This window comes from Ctenocephalides felis, unplaced genomic scaffold (genome assembly GCF_003426905.1).
Source record: "Ctenocephalides felis isolate EL2017-DRISC unplaced genomic scaffold, ASM342690v1 CF-g0.4_SCAFFOLD_03571, whole genome shotgun sequence".
Lineage (NCBI taxonomy): Eukaryota > Metazoa > Arthropoda > Insecta > Siphonaptera > Pulicidae > Ctenocephalides > Ctenocephalides felis.
Genome location: NW_020539725.1, coordinates 47,106,667 through 47,123,528, shown reverse-complemented (window position 1 = coordinate 47,123,528; position 16,862 = coordinate 47,106,667). Strand labels below are relative to the sequence as shown.

Here is a 16,862-nt window from a genome sequence, read left to right as displayed (position 1 = left end):
ACGTTTGGACGTGTATGAAAGTTTATCCGATCGTACGCGCTAGTCATTTACCTGTGTGGAGGTATCAATATATCCGCTTTGCCTCAGGGAAAAGCTCTCTGAATGAGTTATTTAGTCCAACAAATAAGAAAACGCACTATACCGAATTGCTTTATTATTTCAAGTAATATTATTTATTGGTCTCGATGAAAATTATGATTCGCAATAACGTACTGGTTCTTACATGATACCCTGCAGATAGTAGAAGATGCACCGACATTGTTAGATGTGAAGCGAATTCATTGTAGAATAAAAGAAATAGAATACATTTGAAGTAATAATAAAATTATATTAAAATTTCTGTAACCATACATTAAAATTTTTAAATTAAAAACATGATGTCATTGGATTTGGTATTCATTGGGAAATGCTATACCGGTTCCTGGTATACCGTAAACCGGTATACCGGTATTTTACTTGATAATATCGGTATTGTTAGTCTTGAAATAAAACTGCTAATTGATATGCTAACTTAAGTTTGTGCTTTTCAGAACTATCTAAACTTGAAATATTAGGTTGTCAAATATCTCCCTTCCGCCTTTTTGTATTATAAACCAAGAGCAAACAAGCGGAAGGGAGATATTTGACATCCTAATATAAACATAGTTTAAAACAGAATTTTTCTTAGGTCGTTCTATTATAAAAACAAGTGTCAAAATATTATCATGACTCGTCAGTGAACTGAATATTTTTTTCCGAAGGGCTTCATATGGTGCTTTAATAAATAGAACCAAACTACAAAATAAGGATGTTCAATAATAATAACAAATGGTAGGCTGACCAACGGTCCATGGTGCGAGAGCCATCACAAATGAATGATTCCCTTGCTCTTAGTCGTCTATTATTCCCATTACCACTATACCACCCCCCCTGTTTTTTTCAAATATTTTTCTTTCCAAACTTCTGCAGCCATGCTTCATGACCCTGCGCTTCCGCTTTCAGTTCCCTATATTTTATCTTCTCACGCAAATGGTCAATCATTTGCATTCTTCTTCTTCCCATCCCTTTCAGTCCTTCTATGTTACCTTCTACGACGTCGTGCAGGAGGCACTCTTTTTGCTGAAGGAGTCCGCTCCAGTTTAGCTTTCTTTTCAGGATTGTGCTCAGTAGAATCCTTTTTTCGCCCACTCTTCTCAAGATTTCTTCATTTGTCATCTTGTCTCTTAATAATGTTTATCGCCTTTTATGTACAAAAGTAACGTTTTTTTTAGAATGATATCGGTGCCAAAATACTTAAAATAAAAAGAACTAAATATCGGCTCTCACACATACATTTTTCCAATGTGGTTTCCACTTATTTGCGTGTTCATTTATGGTAGTCTCAAATGTTTCAGAATAACTCGAATCATCGGGAACTAATATTAACAAATCTGATTTCTGGCTTTTTATTTTTTGGCGAAGTTAAAAAATGAAAAGTTCATTCTGCAAATTAAATTATTTTACAAATAAATCTCTGATTCTTTAAATCAGTATCTGAACAATATCACTTACACTAGATAATTACAAATTAAAACTTGTCTTAATATTGCAACACTTGAACGTTGTAAAATTTTATTAATCAAGACTTTACTTTTAATTCTCAATTACTTTTTTGTGACAAAAAAACTCGAGAAATGTGACGTAAAATTGCAACACTTGCACAAACTCATATTACTTATGTAAACTTGATCAATTTAATGTAATTATCGATATTACCTATTTATGAGCAAGTGGGTTTACGTAGAGTAGACTGTGCTCATACTTTCATATTTGATTTTTTTCTGAATTTAAATTATGTTTATTAATCCGTGCGCAATTATATCTATATGCATATTTTAATCGTTTAAATATATATCAGCACGCTTTGGTATGTTAATGCGCCGTTTATTAACTTCATTTAATGCGTGTCTGTGCACGCACCTTATAAAGTATATTTGAATTCAGGTTAGAATTTAATTGCCAGATGAGGAATCGGATTCATATATAAATATATATATATATATATATATATATATATATATATATATAAATGCAATTGATGCTCTGCACGTATGCTACTTCATGAGCACAGAAATTTGAGAAATTCATCTAACATTAGGAAATCATTGTAAGACTGGTCAGGTGATGTAAATTCCTGTTTTTATTCAAATTTTAAAATAATAAAATTAAAAAGGTCTGATATCTACAAAAATTTGTTCCGAAACGTTCATAATAAATAATACTTGTTTAAAAAAGTTTTTTGAGTCCATTGCTCTTATTTATTGTTTTATCGTTATATATGGTTGAGTACGATACTTCGCAGATTCGCTTTTTGTAATTTTTTTTTTCATTAGGTTGAGAAAGTCTATATTGTTTTAACGTATTATTGTAGTCCGTAGGCATAATTGTAAGTTGTCTAGGATTTTTTTCATTATTTTTGTGTTGTAATTGCTGCATTTATATAAATTCTGGCTGGTTTTCCCTACATATATCGATTTGCAATCTAGGCAGTTCATTTCATAGGCGAGATTTCTATGTCGTTCGGTGTTAGAATAGTTTTTTTTCTTTTATATAAAATATATATATATAAACATGTATATATATATATATATATATATATATATATATCCATTATATGTGTATTTTCTGCTACTCTTAAAGTTAAATTGATTTTTAATTATGTGTTGTAAATTGTATGAAATTTATGAGCTTTCTTTTTAGCGGTTTCTTTGCAGCTCGTTAAACTTTTGTGATGCCAAAGTAGTACTTATCATAAATTTAATATCAGTACGTAGATTGGGCGTAATTGATAAAACTGGAAATAAATCTTATGTGAAACAGATGAAGTGCAAAAATAACCTACGGTTATCTTAATGATGGCGAATAAAATCAGATTGCAAACTATTAAATATCCAGTGTAAAAAATATAGTAAAATTCAGTTTATTTTGTTTTGTAATAAGTATTAGAACTATAAAAGGACAAACATATTTTCAGAGAAAAAAAAATTAATGTCAAATTTATGGTGATTATGCATTTATATTTAAATTTCTTCTGTGGTCTTTCTCAATTAGTGGGCTTTGTGTGAAATTATGTACAATTTTATTCATAATTAACTGTGAAGCTAAACTATTACTCTAGGTATTGTCTATTCCCAATCAAATCTGGTCATTTTTTTTAATTGTGTCAGGAAATTCAAAAGTTTCTTTTCGTAATGTTTTTGATAATTCTCGTAAATTTGAAAATGGAAGTTCAGAATGAAAATTCATTGATTATTTGATTGAAATGACTAACCCAGTTCTGGATTTTTGAATTTTCTTCTTCATAATTCAGTTCCACATAAGCTTATTCGCCGTATATATACATTTTAGTAAGAGCAAAATTATTTAAAATTCTAGTGCTTTATAAATTTGCATTTTTGTTTAAATGAACTTTGAATGCTTTATCTTTCTTTAATTCGAAATTTTAAATAATTAATTTTAATTAATCAATTTTAATTATTTTATCAATCACTTACACATTGTCAATCAATGTTTCTTAATCAATACGTTCTACCAGAACAAATTATTTTAATATGTGAATCATTTTACTCTTACTTGATTCCTTCACCCTTCTGGGGGGTGAGGGTGTACGTTTTATATCGTAAGCCGCCCGGAATGATAGTGCAAGGCCGTGCAATGCACGGACCCCCGGTTGCCCCGATCGCTCGGTGTGTGAAACCGCGAATACGTCACACTCGAAGCGCGCGATATTCGCACTACACGTGTACTACGAAAATATATACTCACTTTTGTTGATGATACGACACGGAGGTAATGGAGAGAGGAGAATTTAGAAATTGAAAATTTTAGTATAGTTTATTCATTATTGATTTATTTTTTTGGTTTTTAGTTTTAATACTTTGGTTCTCTATACTTTGTTGCTTATTTATATGATTAGATTTTTGGAGTTCTGATTAAATAGAAATGTTATGGTAATGATTGGTCCCATATTTGTTACAGTATTTACTCACATTTGAAAAAAAACACGTAATAAACATAAAATCTAATGAGTGAGCATATTACATCTGAAGGCACACGTTCCAAATTTACTTTTGTTTGTAAGGGCTGATCAATAAAAATTGTTCTAAATAGTTTCAAATAGATTTTTATAAATGCTAAACTATTATTATTTGTATTTCCAAAACCGCTGAACTTGCTTTCTCAAAATTGTTACCAATTATTCATTCAAAAGTAAAATGTTTTTTGAAATGTTAAAATCGGCCGCTTCGATGGAACTAACATGAAAAATATCAAAAAATAACTTTATTTCACGTAGTTTGAAAATTATGAGCTTTTAGGTGCAAGCTAGAGCCTTGGCGAAACTGGGATCATTTTTCTATTTATATATTGTGGTTATTTTTCTTTTTCATTTAAATTTTCAAACTGCTATTAAAATCTCTATGAAGTTTGTTTAGAATCAAGAAGTTTGCTAAAATAAATTCAAAATTTTCACAATAGATTCAAATGCTATTCTTTAAAAAAATATACAAAATGCTTTTGCAAGAATGATTAAAAGTTTGTGCATTTAATTAGAATTGCAAAATAAGACGATATTAAAAACTAAATAATAAGATAAAAACGTAAAAATATTCTAATACTTCTTAACGCATTTTACTTACAATCAATTCACAACATTTTAAAGTATATAATGTATATAAAAAGAGTTACTAATTCAATAGATAAAATAGATTTATTACACTTCAATCTCACCTGTATTTAATTTGTTTTATTTTTAGTTTGCTTCTTTAAAATAACGTTTTAGATTTTAGGTCCGCGAAATTACAAAAAATTAAAAATGCATAAAAATGTATATAGGGAAAAACTATAACTGAAAATTAGGATTACTGTTATTATTTTGTTATAATCAAGGCCGATTCTGCCATAAAATAGCATTGGTTTACTTTACGGCAGAACTGGCCTCTTGATGCCAATTGTAATTTTATTTCCTTACAGTATCAAAATTTTCTTTTCGATTCTCCTTCGTCGATACCTCCACGATATCGTTATTATACGCTAATAGTTCGTTTTAATAATAATTAGTTATTTGAGTTATTAATGTTGTATGGATTTCAATGCAGTGAGAAAATTACTTATTGCATGAACTATAACGCCAATCAAGCGATTCCGAAAGAGGCAGGGGGTTGGCCGAAGGGCCGGGGGTTGGATTTAAAGCTTTAATGTTTGTTATAATTACCCTTGCACTTTGGATGTTAATTCTACATTATGCAATTGAAAAGTTTTAGTCGATAGTTTTTCCAGAAAAATTATATACGATTTAGTTAGAGTACAATTTTTGAAGATTTGATAGAAATTCATGATTTTTTATTATGTTATGACACTTCTATAAATTTGTTTTTTTTACTATTAAATTGATTGAACCGTTTAAAAAAAGTTTTGTAAGTGACTATTATTACCAGGGTAGGATGGAGCAGATGGTTTAATTTTGACTTTGTTAGTAAAATTTCCCGATAATTTTTAATTGTAGAATTATTTTTTTTGCTATTTTCCTAAAATTCGTTGTCTAGTTCTTTTTTATCGATAAATAAATTTTCCAAGTTTTCACAGTTTTTAGAACTAAAAAAAAAACAATAGTTCCATGAGATACTTCCAAACCCATACAGAACCATCAGAAATCATAATACTAATGTTTCTTGGATTCAACTGGATATCCAAAAATTTGTTCTTAAAAACTTAGCGCAACTTTTATACCTTTTTATTAAGACATTTTTATTATCCGGCCTCTTTGATAGCCATTTAATATTTTTATTAGATGCAGTGCCGTCTATTTATTCTAATTAAAGGTAACAAATCATTTGTTTGTTCAACATAATGATAGACAAACAATAACGCCATGACGCTCCCAAATTCCGGGAAATTATGTCTAACGACGTTTTATTGCACCCATAATTTTATACAACTGTCGACAATTGATGTAATTCATTTTTTTTATTTAAATATAAAAATTTGTTTTAATTGTTCTGTTATTTCAAGTACACGATTAAAAATGTATAAATGTACGTGATGATTAATATATTTTGCTTTTACAAATGAATATATTTACAGTAAAATGTAATTTATCATAATTTATGTTTAGTGCTAAACATGCAATAACAATTTTCAGCTAATTAATACTTTATTGTTCAAGTACTTAATCTTGGTTATATTTATGAACCAACGTTAACTGCTTAATTTAATGCATTTAATTTTACATAAAAAATAAGTTGTTTTATGCAATATGAATAATAAATTAAATTTTTATTTTCTGAAGGCGCTTGAAATTTATATATATATATATATATATATATATATATATATATATATATAATTTAAAATACAGTAATATTTTTTATGTAACTATTTTTTTTTTCCATTTCAGGCGGGTGAAAATATATATAGAGAAAATCAGACAGAAGGGGTAAGTGGTATTGCTTATATTTATATTGATATAATCAAACAGAGTATTTACAATTTCTATTATAGTATATTTTTACTTTTATATATTGCTGAACACAGTGATTTCTAAAGTGGTCCATATGAACTTTATGTGGTCCATGACAAATTTTAAGGGGTCCACCTCAGCAAAAAAGAATTTGCTAGGTCTACGAAATGAAAATTGGGGTTTACGGTAGTGAAAATGTCAACACACCAAGTTAATGTGTATTTATTTACATTATTCTGTCTGCAATTAAGTCATATACAATATATATATATATATATATATATATATATATATATATAAATTGACACAGAAAGTAAAAAAAAAAATAGTACGTTTTTATAAAAATGTTAAAGTTGATTTAGACTTTCAGTTTGTATTTGTAATATATTTTACATTAAGAAGAACAAGCTTGACAATTTTTTGCGATTTTTGAGACTGTCAAAGTATTTCTGGATAATAAAGATAACAAGTTTACAAGACGGTTTAATAATAGTGAAACAGTTTAACCTAGTAGAATAGGCCTGGCGTTATTACTTAAGGATTTTCAAACAAAAAATTTTGTTTGGACATTATTGACCGTAGAGATATAAGACTTATCTTACAAAAGTTCCTCGAAATGTTGGTAATTTATGGACCGATTCCGACGTACAATGGACCAATGTTATAGGAAAGCTTTGTATGTTATGTAGAACTTTCCATACTAAATCGTTCTAAATATTGACAAAAGCCATGTGGTTGCTATGATGTCATGCGCTTTTTCAGTTTGTCAGATAGAAAACCTAACCTATAAACCGCACAAATGTCAAAAAAACGATCTTAGATAACAGGATCTTTCTGATCCAGTTTCATAACATACTAGTGACGTTGCAGTTTATGTGTAAAACGCTTGAATGCACAGCAAACACATGACAGTATTCAGTATAATTCAGCAGCAGAATGTATGGAAATTGAAGCATAGCATGGCCTTGCCATAACATTGGCCTGTTGTGCGGCGGAATCTGCCCATCATTTATTATTTTGTCTTACTTTATTTTGTCAATTAATAATGGTATTAACATAAAATCTATTTTCACTTTAACACGTTAATTGCCATGTCAGTCATATGCATATAGCGCTAAGAAAATCTACATGAGCCATGTCTGATATACGCGATTTGGTAGGAAGACCACTTCTATCACAGATGTTTGATGCAAACGATACATTTGCTCTATGTTTTGAAAACTTGGCCCAACAGGAACAAAATGTGATTGTTTTTGGCTTACTACACAGCTTGTCAAGAAAAAGCCTTAGAGTTACATAAGTATATTCCAGGAATATTGTCGATTTTTTTGATACATAAAGTTTTCTTGATAGGGGTCATGACGGATTCCCGATAACATTTTTTTAATAAATTAATATAATAAAGTTACCATAGTCGATGTGAAAAATTTTTCGATATCATAGTGACCATTAGGGCTCGCCCGTAGGTAAGCGGTTAAGAGCGACGTGACCTGAATCAGAGGTCCCGGGTACGATACCCACTTTGAGCAGCCTGTTGTCAGGCAGCAGTGACAACGATTTTCACTTGGAAATATAGATAGCAATATGTTTCCAAGTGAAAATAGCCCTTATCCAGAACATTGCTGCACCAATAAAAAGTCAGCCCTATTAGATTAATTCTAATAACAAAAATCATCAAATATCAATGGATTAGCCATTGGGATATCATCTAAAAAATAAGAAGTAAAGGAGAAGTTTAAGCCTAACAGCTCATAGGAGGTAAGGTTCTGATTGCTGTTCAAAAATTTGAAAAAAAAAATAGTGACCATTAACGTGTTAAATGTGGAATGCTAAACCCTAGTACAGCTAGAAATTTATAAAAAAAAATGATATCAGGTAAATAAGAGTTTCATGGTCCAAAGAATCTACGATACACAAAAGTTTGGAAACCTGTAGCCAACAGTTTACTACCAACATCGTTTACATTTACATCCAGAACAGAAAATGCTTTTCCCAAACAGCTTTATTGGCTTCTCCCGAATTCGTCAAATCATATCGGGCATCAGTTGCATCTCGTCCGACATCAGGCGATATCCGGCGCATTGATATCTCCTCTGCGTTGCTCTATTTATAATAGGTGAATAGGTTTTCGTGTTTGTGATCGTTTGCGTATATATGTGGATTCGCATCCGGATCGGAGGAGGATAGTAGGAGGATAGGAGGTATCTAGTGTTTTTGATTGATGTATTCGGATGCTAGTAGCCCTCACTGGATGTGCAATGCGAATAGCTAATTAGTCTTACAGATAGATATCCTATAGTTTACTTCGCTGGACTAATGTTACTGGCTACCAATGCAGAGATAAGGGAGAGCCGGGGATGCTGGAAGAGTTCAATAGAAATCAACTTACATGATAATTATTCTGAGAGACGAATTGGATTGGAGACTAAGAGATTGGGCACGGTTGTGCCAGGGTACGGTAGTAACAACTAAATTATTCTGATTTTAAGAAGTATGTTTGTTCGAACAAGTTTCCGTTATTGCATTGTGCATTGCTATTAAAAAGTTAAAAGTAAGTTTTCATATTCAATTTCTTGATAGAAGGAATTAAAACTTCAATACAAGGCGCAATATTAATGAAATTAAAATAATGTGCAGCATGAAATTAATTAATACTAATAATAATAGAGGTAGTTAATTAATGTTATATTAAAGTTACATGAATACTAACTCATAACATTTGAAGGGTAAAAAATTGAATGAAGTGTGGATATTAGTATCAACGCATATACTCAAAAAACAAACCCGACGAACTCCGTTTCGCCACCAGATGGTTTCGTGAGAAAGATGAAGAAATTTTTTGTTTGTTTTATATTTGAAAAGGAAAAATTTGATTTTATCACACAATAGTAATGAATTTATTTCGATTACAAAAATGAAATGTTTTTGAGTTGAACTTCTCTAAGTAAATGAAAGTGAATCCGCAAATTATCCGTTTCATTGAAGTGCTCTCTGGTAAACCACATTTTTTGTTTTTTGGTCTGACGTTAACACAAACAAAGTGGATGGTTTTCCAACTCGTGAACAGGCAACGTATAACTACCCTTGTGAAAAACAATGATTTTCTAAATAATCTATTTGAAATTTCTCCCGCAAACACTAAGCGATTGGCCTTGCGACTTGTTATTGCGAAAGCAAGGCGAAAAAAGGTCGTTGACTTAACCAAGCATAATTCTGATAATTCCCACTAATGTCATTACTGGAATTTTTAATTACGGTACGTGAAGTTCCAACAATTTGCATTAAGGCACGATGCCATGCAACTTGCGGAGCCCGAGACCTTTCCAACGAATGCAAAATTGTCGAAATCGGTTCGTGCGTTCTGGAGTTATATCGTCAGGAAGGAAAACCCGACTTATTTTTATATATATGTAGATAATAAAATTTCAGAGTCGGATTTAAATTGATATGAAATTGCTTTTTCCTTTCATAAATTGTGCAACTTCAAAAATAGGTACAAAGATAAAAATCTAGAATTTAGAACATCTGACTTTAATTTAAAAGTAGTCTTAACTAACTCTTGGGTTATAAATTAGCAAGAACCTTAAGGTGTTCCAAATTTCCCTCTCTCACCTATATTTGCGTGCAAATATCTGTTCTGATCTAAATGTATTAGTGTTTGATTGATACTCTAACGTAACATGTAATGTGTAATATAATACGTCTGCATGATTTCATTTGCAAGACTAAAATATTTATATTCCATGATGTGTTGATTATTATTTCATATGAAAGAATAAAATGCAGAAGAGAATGGACTCTGGTCTTGGTATAATGGATTTAATGAAATCCATACGGATTTGATTTAGATATATTTTTCTTGTAAATGAAAGCTGGATGGGGTAAAAGATTGTTACTTAATACTGTGCAAATATAAGCATCACACAATTTTTCGATTTGGAAATAAGTAAATTTATTTTTATCATAATTATTTTATTGTGGTATTTTTGTGTCTAGTTTTAAAGTTGTATAATTTATGAGGAATAAAGCATTTTCATATCATCTTAAATCTGAATCTGAGAAACATGGTTGTTGGTTCTTCTGTTTCTTTCGAATCTACGACGACGGCACTTCTTTTGAAATTGATAACCAAATTAGTTTTTCTTGCATAGTTAAGGAATTTTTGACTAAACTTGATTAAAACCGGACGAACTACGTTTCACCACTAGATGGTTTCATTTTATCATGTTTTTTTCATTTTATCATTTTATTCATTTTATCATTTCGTTTGGTGATTAAAATATGAAGAAAAAATTGCCTGCTGTTGAAATTGAATAAAAATTTGCACAATACACGTGATTGATTTGATGGTTTCCAATTGAAATGTTAGCAAACGAATAACTTATATTTTTTACTTTTTTGCATAATATCACAGTGAACACAATGCCGGTTTGTCACATGAAATTAACTGAGCAGAAAACAATGAGTAGCTGTCAAACAAATGAGTAGCAGTCAAACAAAAAACATTAGTTTGTAGTACATGCTAAGTATCAGAGATGACGCTGTATGTGAAAAAAGAAAAAATGTTTTCCGCTTTTCTGTTGAAATTTTTCTTCAATTTTTTTTGCTATAAATCTCATGGAGCCCAAGACCTTTCCAACGAATGCAAAATTGTCGAAATCGGTGCGTGCGATTATATTCGTTTTTTGATACGAGTTGTTTTTTTTTCACAAATTTCTCAAAACATCTCAAACAAAAACTGAACAGATTATATATAGATACATATATCACAATTTAATCTAAAATATAGATGATATGAAATATAGATATTTGATATGTACAAGATAGCCAAGAAGAAACTAAATTATATTGAAAATATATAAAACTCATTCCTCTTCGATGCAGTTTTCTTAAAGATTTTTATTTTGATCTTTAAATTTATTTTGATCAAATACAATTTAGAATGATTTATATATATTTAAATATAGAAATAATAGAAATATACAAAAAATATAGTATATAGTGGGCATCCATTAGTCACATAATCTTTCAAAATGGGTGTAGAGGTTTGACTTAGATGTTGAATATCATTTTAACAAAAAAATTACATAATATTGACCAAAAGTTATAAGATATCACATGATGGAGGGAGGATCTAGTAAGATATCACATGTATTTATTATTTACTTAGATTTCCAAAAAACACACATTTAAAAATGTTTAAATCACGGTCACAATCATGGTCTTATACTTAAAAATTGTTAGATGCTTATTACCGATATTTTGTACTGTAAGATATTGTTAGACAAAATTAATATATTTTCCATATTTCTTAATTTTTTGTACAAATATAAAAAAGTTGCCATTTACAATATTCAAACTGATATTACAAAAAGTGCCCTTAAGTCCAATATGGAATAGCATAATTGTAGCAACATTAATATAATTGCAATTAAGATATTGTCAAATTATTTAGATGTTTCAATTATATTCGAGAATGGTCTAGAATTTATATGATGGATATCTGTTAATTAAATTTATAATATGGTTTATGGATTCGGAGCGTCTGGGCCTCGCAAGTGATATTTACATCGTAGCATCGGGCTACGAGATATGTGCGGCTACGCTTAGAGACCTACGGACATAGGAATATACTAATGCACATAAACATTCGCACACAAACTTATCAATTTATACGTGTATGTAGATATATGTATATAAATATATACATATGTGTAGATATATGTATATAATCATACGCGTCCGCACACACGTGCTCTAAAACACACAGAAGGGTGATTAGCAAAAGCGAACGCCTGCCTATCGATTCTGCACAAATGTCTATTTATACTGCCTACTGTACAGGGCCGGATTTTAATTAGAAGAAGTAGTATTGGATGGCTCTGAAATATTTTCTACCGTCAACTGCTGTTGTGACCCGGTTAGTTTAGTTTGTGAATTATAGAAAGAGCTCGTGATCCGCCGAGATGCTGCCGAACTCTGTTAAAACAGTACACTTTTCCGATTAATTGATAATGAATAGTTTAAATAGATGTGGGTATATTTGGATAAAATTATATGATGTTAAAAATTGATAGATTTTTATTTTATTCTCTTATCTTAACAGCAATCAGAACCTTTACGTCCTATGAGCTGTTGGGCTGAAACTTCTCTTCACTTTGTTTTTTTATTAGAATTGATCTAATAGTGCTGACATTTTTTTCCTGGTGCAGCAATGCCGGCCAAGGTCTATTTTCACTAAGAAACATATTGCTATCTATGTTTCCAAGTAAAAACTGATGTCACTACTGCTTGACAACAAGCTGCTCGAAGTTGCCTCAAACCCGGGACTTCAGAATCAAGTCCCATCGCTCCTAACCGCTTATCAACATCGATAGATGATGGTTGGTTATATGTTTAAATGTTGAGTTAATACGTGATTTAGTTGGGTTAAAGAGTTCAAGGAATTTAATTTCTTAGAAAAAAGTATTATTGATAAAGAGACTGTTTATAGATCGGATGCATTAGTATACAATTGTTACTACAAAATAGAGCTATAAGGGATTAGGTTTTATTTTAGAAAAGGGTCACAATATATTTTCATAATTTTATTAGACCAGAGTTGAGCAATAGGCGTTAACAAGTACGATACTAAAAATTCAGCAGTTTTTTGCAAAGATAGGCGATTGTGTCAGGATTCGGGTCTTGTCTTGTAAATATAAAATGCGCTTTTATCAACTTTTTAAGAAAACCTGGTTTTATGCACTATTACATTAATGTTTATTAATAATTTATTAGACGCAACAGGAAACCTCTCAAACTAAAATTTTATAAATTGAATTTAAGCTTAATCATAGAACTCTATTATTTTGGACAATTTTTTTGGACAATTTTTTTTTCGACATTTTCATAACCTCTTTTATCCTTCTCACCCTGGTTGGGCGTCGCCTAATACGATTTCGTGAACTTTAGCAAGGTTATCGTCAGAAGTCGAAGTTTTTGGCCGTCCTGGACGATCATCGTTTCTCAAGCTCATAAGGCAACGTTTAAACGCAGCTCCTAAAATTTCACTGTGGTAAATGATGGTGCAGAGACCCCATGTCTAGAGGCCAATTCATTTTTAATTTGCGTAGACGTATTGCCTTCCAAATATATAATCGATACTTACTTTTCTACATTTTTACAAAACCACTTACCAATTCAAAACTGCGTCCAAAATAGACGAAATTTTAGTGAGTAAGTTAAAAGATGCACTACATTCATCAGCTTTCATTGACGACTGGTGTCATTTTCGTGATGAGGTCGGAAAATTTTCAAACCACCTTCGTAAAACATCACACATTTTTGCTGTAATAAAAATAGTGCACAAAAATACGAGCTTGCCATTTTTTGTGCAAAAGGATTGAGAATTTCCGCACTTTCCTGCTTATTTTCTAAAAACGGATCAGCCGATCCAACCAACGAGATGTCTCATTAGATTTCATCGGTTTAGGAGATTTTGAGAAAAGATCGATGACAGGTGAAAAGTTGTCTCACATACACACACATACTACTTACAAATTTGGTGTCAAAGGATTCAGAATGACTTAAAACATCGAAGAAGCATGAAATTAGCATTTCTGATTTTCTGGCGAAAACAAACTTTTTCCTTAGGAAATTAATAAACTATTCAAAATAAATTTGAATGAAATTTTTTTTCTGAAATGTTTGAACTACTTTGTTTTTATACCCATAAATATGTCTTCGCACGTTCGCTTTACATCCCCAACCCCCCAACATAATTATTGGTCACCTCCAAGCCGCTCGAAATGCAAATTATACTCGATGATATCGATTTTGTCATTAATATGTTTATTCTTTAATTGCAACGGGAGAAATGATGTCGGCGTATTTATAAATATATTTTTTCTCCCATTTGAATAAAATCGCGCAAACTCGGACTCTTAATTACAGGGCGGGGGTCGTGTAATTATGAAAAGGGGTGGCGGTCTTAATATGTAAATATTGAGCGAATATGTAAATTTGACAATTATAAGTTTCGAGTGTGTATGCGTGCCATAAGTATAGCTGAATGCAGAAAAATAATTATAGAGATTAGGGCTCGTGGCGCTCCACTAGTTTATTTATCGAATGCATTCTATGCTTTTATTCCATTTAATAATTATATATGAGGAATATTAAAGATTTTATACTATTTGCAATTAAGCAAATGAGGTATAGTAATGGTATCATCCAGATACTTGAAATACTTGTTGAGATAACCTTCGCATGCACAAAAAATAAATATAATATTTAAAAAATTTGTAATGTTCTGTTATTCACATCTTATTTTTTATTATCATGATTAATTATAGTAAATGCAAGAACTTTATTTTTATTATAAACAAAATTGAAATTAAAAACTTTATCTAAATAGCTAAATTTTTATTTATTGAGTCAAAGAAGATTGATTTTAAAATTCTATCTGTATTATTTGTAAATATTCTTCTGGCATAATTTTACATTATATATTACATTTTTATGTGTCGAGCAAGTTTATGCAATTTGCATTCTGGAAAAATATATCACTTAAAATCTACTTAATTCAATTTTGTAATCTCTTACTGATCACTGGAAAATCTTTTTTTTTTTTGCTTTCTTTAGTTTAGTTGAAAATTGTTAAATTTTCTGTATTTTTTTGTTTTTTGTTTTTCTGTTTTCTTAACTATGTACACTCAGAGTGTTTGAATTTCAGTAATTTTATTTGTTTCTTTATAAAGAAAATTTATTTCAAAATTCTATCTCTATTATTTGTAAATATTCTTTGGCATAATTTTATATTATATATTACATTTTGATTGATTAATATCAGGAAATATTAGACATCTAAGTTAGTGTTGAAATTTATTTGGGATTTTCTGAAATTTATTTGATCATGATTTATTTGCTTTACTCAACTAGTTTATAAAGGTTTTTTGCAGAAAATATTTAGATTCTCCCATTTTGTTTATTTTTTAAATTTTGTTAATATATACTATACATTATTCATTTATTATTAAAAAAATAGGTATGCTATTTGTATAATAAAATGAGTTTTTGAGTGGTTTTCTTTAAAAAAATTATCTTGTTAAGAATAGTTACTATTAGTACAGTTGTTTGTAATAATTAACTTCCCGAAGGAGAAGTTTATGTTTTCATCAAAAAATCCGATTCGCTAATTTTATGTTTTCTCGACGTTTCAAGCCATTCTGAATCGAATGAGATCAAATTTGGAAAAAGTATGTGTGTGTGTGTGTGTGTGTGTGTGTGTGTGTGTGTGTGTGCGTGTGCACCAACAGATTTTTTGCCGTAAATCGCCGTTTTCTCAAAAACGGCTGGACCGATTTCAAAAATTTAAAAGCCATTCGATGTATCTCGATGAGGACTATTGTTTGTCAGTTTTGTGCGACGATCGGCCGAGCCGTTTCTTCGTAAATAGCAGAGAAGTGAAAAGTCTTTCGTCCACGTTTTAGCCCGCAGTTATGAATCGATTTTGAAAATTCAAAAACCGTTCGAAAGATATTGGTTGGAATCGTGCTGATTAGTTTTGGTAGAGATCGGCCGGGCCGTTTTCTTGTAATAAAGTTTTTAAAAAAAAAATTTCGACGATTTTTATGATTATTATTTTGACGGTAGATACCATAGTCTTCTAGATCATACTAAAATATTACGGCCCTACGACAACAGGTTCAGCTTTAAAAATTCGTCAAAGTTTGCAAAAATTGGTATTGTTTTTTTGGCATTTGTCAAAGCTAGACATTTGATCGACGTTTTCTCAAAAACGCCTGAGCCGATTTTAGAAATTTAAAAGCTATTTGATGTATTTTGGTGAGGACTTTCGTTTGTCAGTTTTTGTGTGACGATCTGCCAAGCCGTTTCTTTGCAATTTGAAAAAAAGTGTTAACTTTTCGTCCACATTTAAGCTCATCCTACCGAACCGATTTTAAAAAATCAAAAACTGTTCGAAAGATATCATTTGGGAATGATGCTGATTAATTTTAGGTGAAAATCTACCGAGCCGTTTTCTTGTAATTAACTGTTGAAAAAAAGTGCTAAATTTTCGTCCACATTTAAGCTCATCCTACCGAACCGATTTTGAAAAATCAAAAACTGTTCGAAAGATATCATTTGGGAATGATGCTGATTAATTTTAGGTGAAAATCTACCGAGCTGTTTTCTTGTAATTAACTGTTGAAAAAAAGTGTTAAATTTTCGTCCACATTTAAGCTCATCCTACCGAACCGATTTTGAAAAATCAAAAACTATTCGAAAGATATCATTTGGGAATGATGCTGATTAATTTTAGGTGAAAATCTACCGAGCCGTTTTCTTGTAATTAACTGTTGAAAAAAAGTGTTAAATTTTCGTCCACATTTAAGCTCATCCTACC

General features: G+C 30.4%; 1 protein-coding gene across 1 annotated transcript in view; it reads left to right on the top strand.

The window, feature by feature from the left end:
* The window catches only part of LOC113386157 (POU domain, class 6, transcription factor 2-like), a gene marked incomplete in the record, with an annotated part of 426,540 nt that overhangs the window by 115,455 nt on the left and 294,223 nt on the right, over positions 1-16,862 (top strand). Inside the window, 1 exon segment of the mRNA XM_026623956.1 lies at positions 6,413-6,451. Within this exon segment, the coding sequence (XP_026479741.1) occupies positions 6,413-6,451 (39 nt within the window).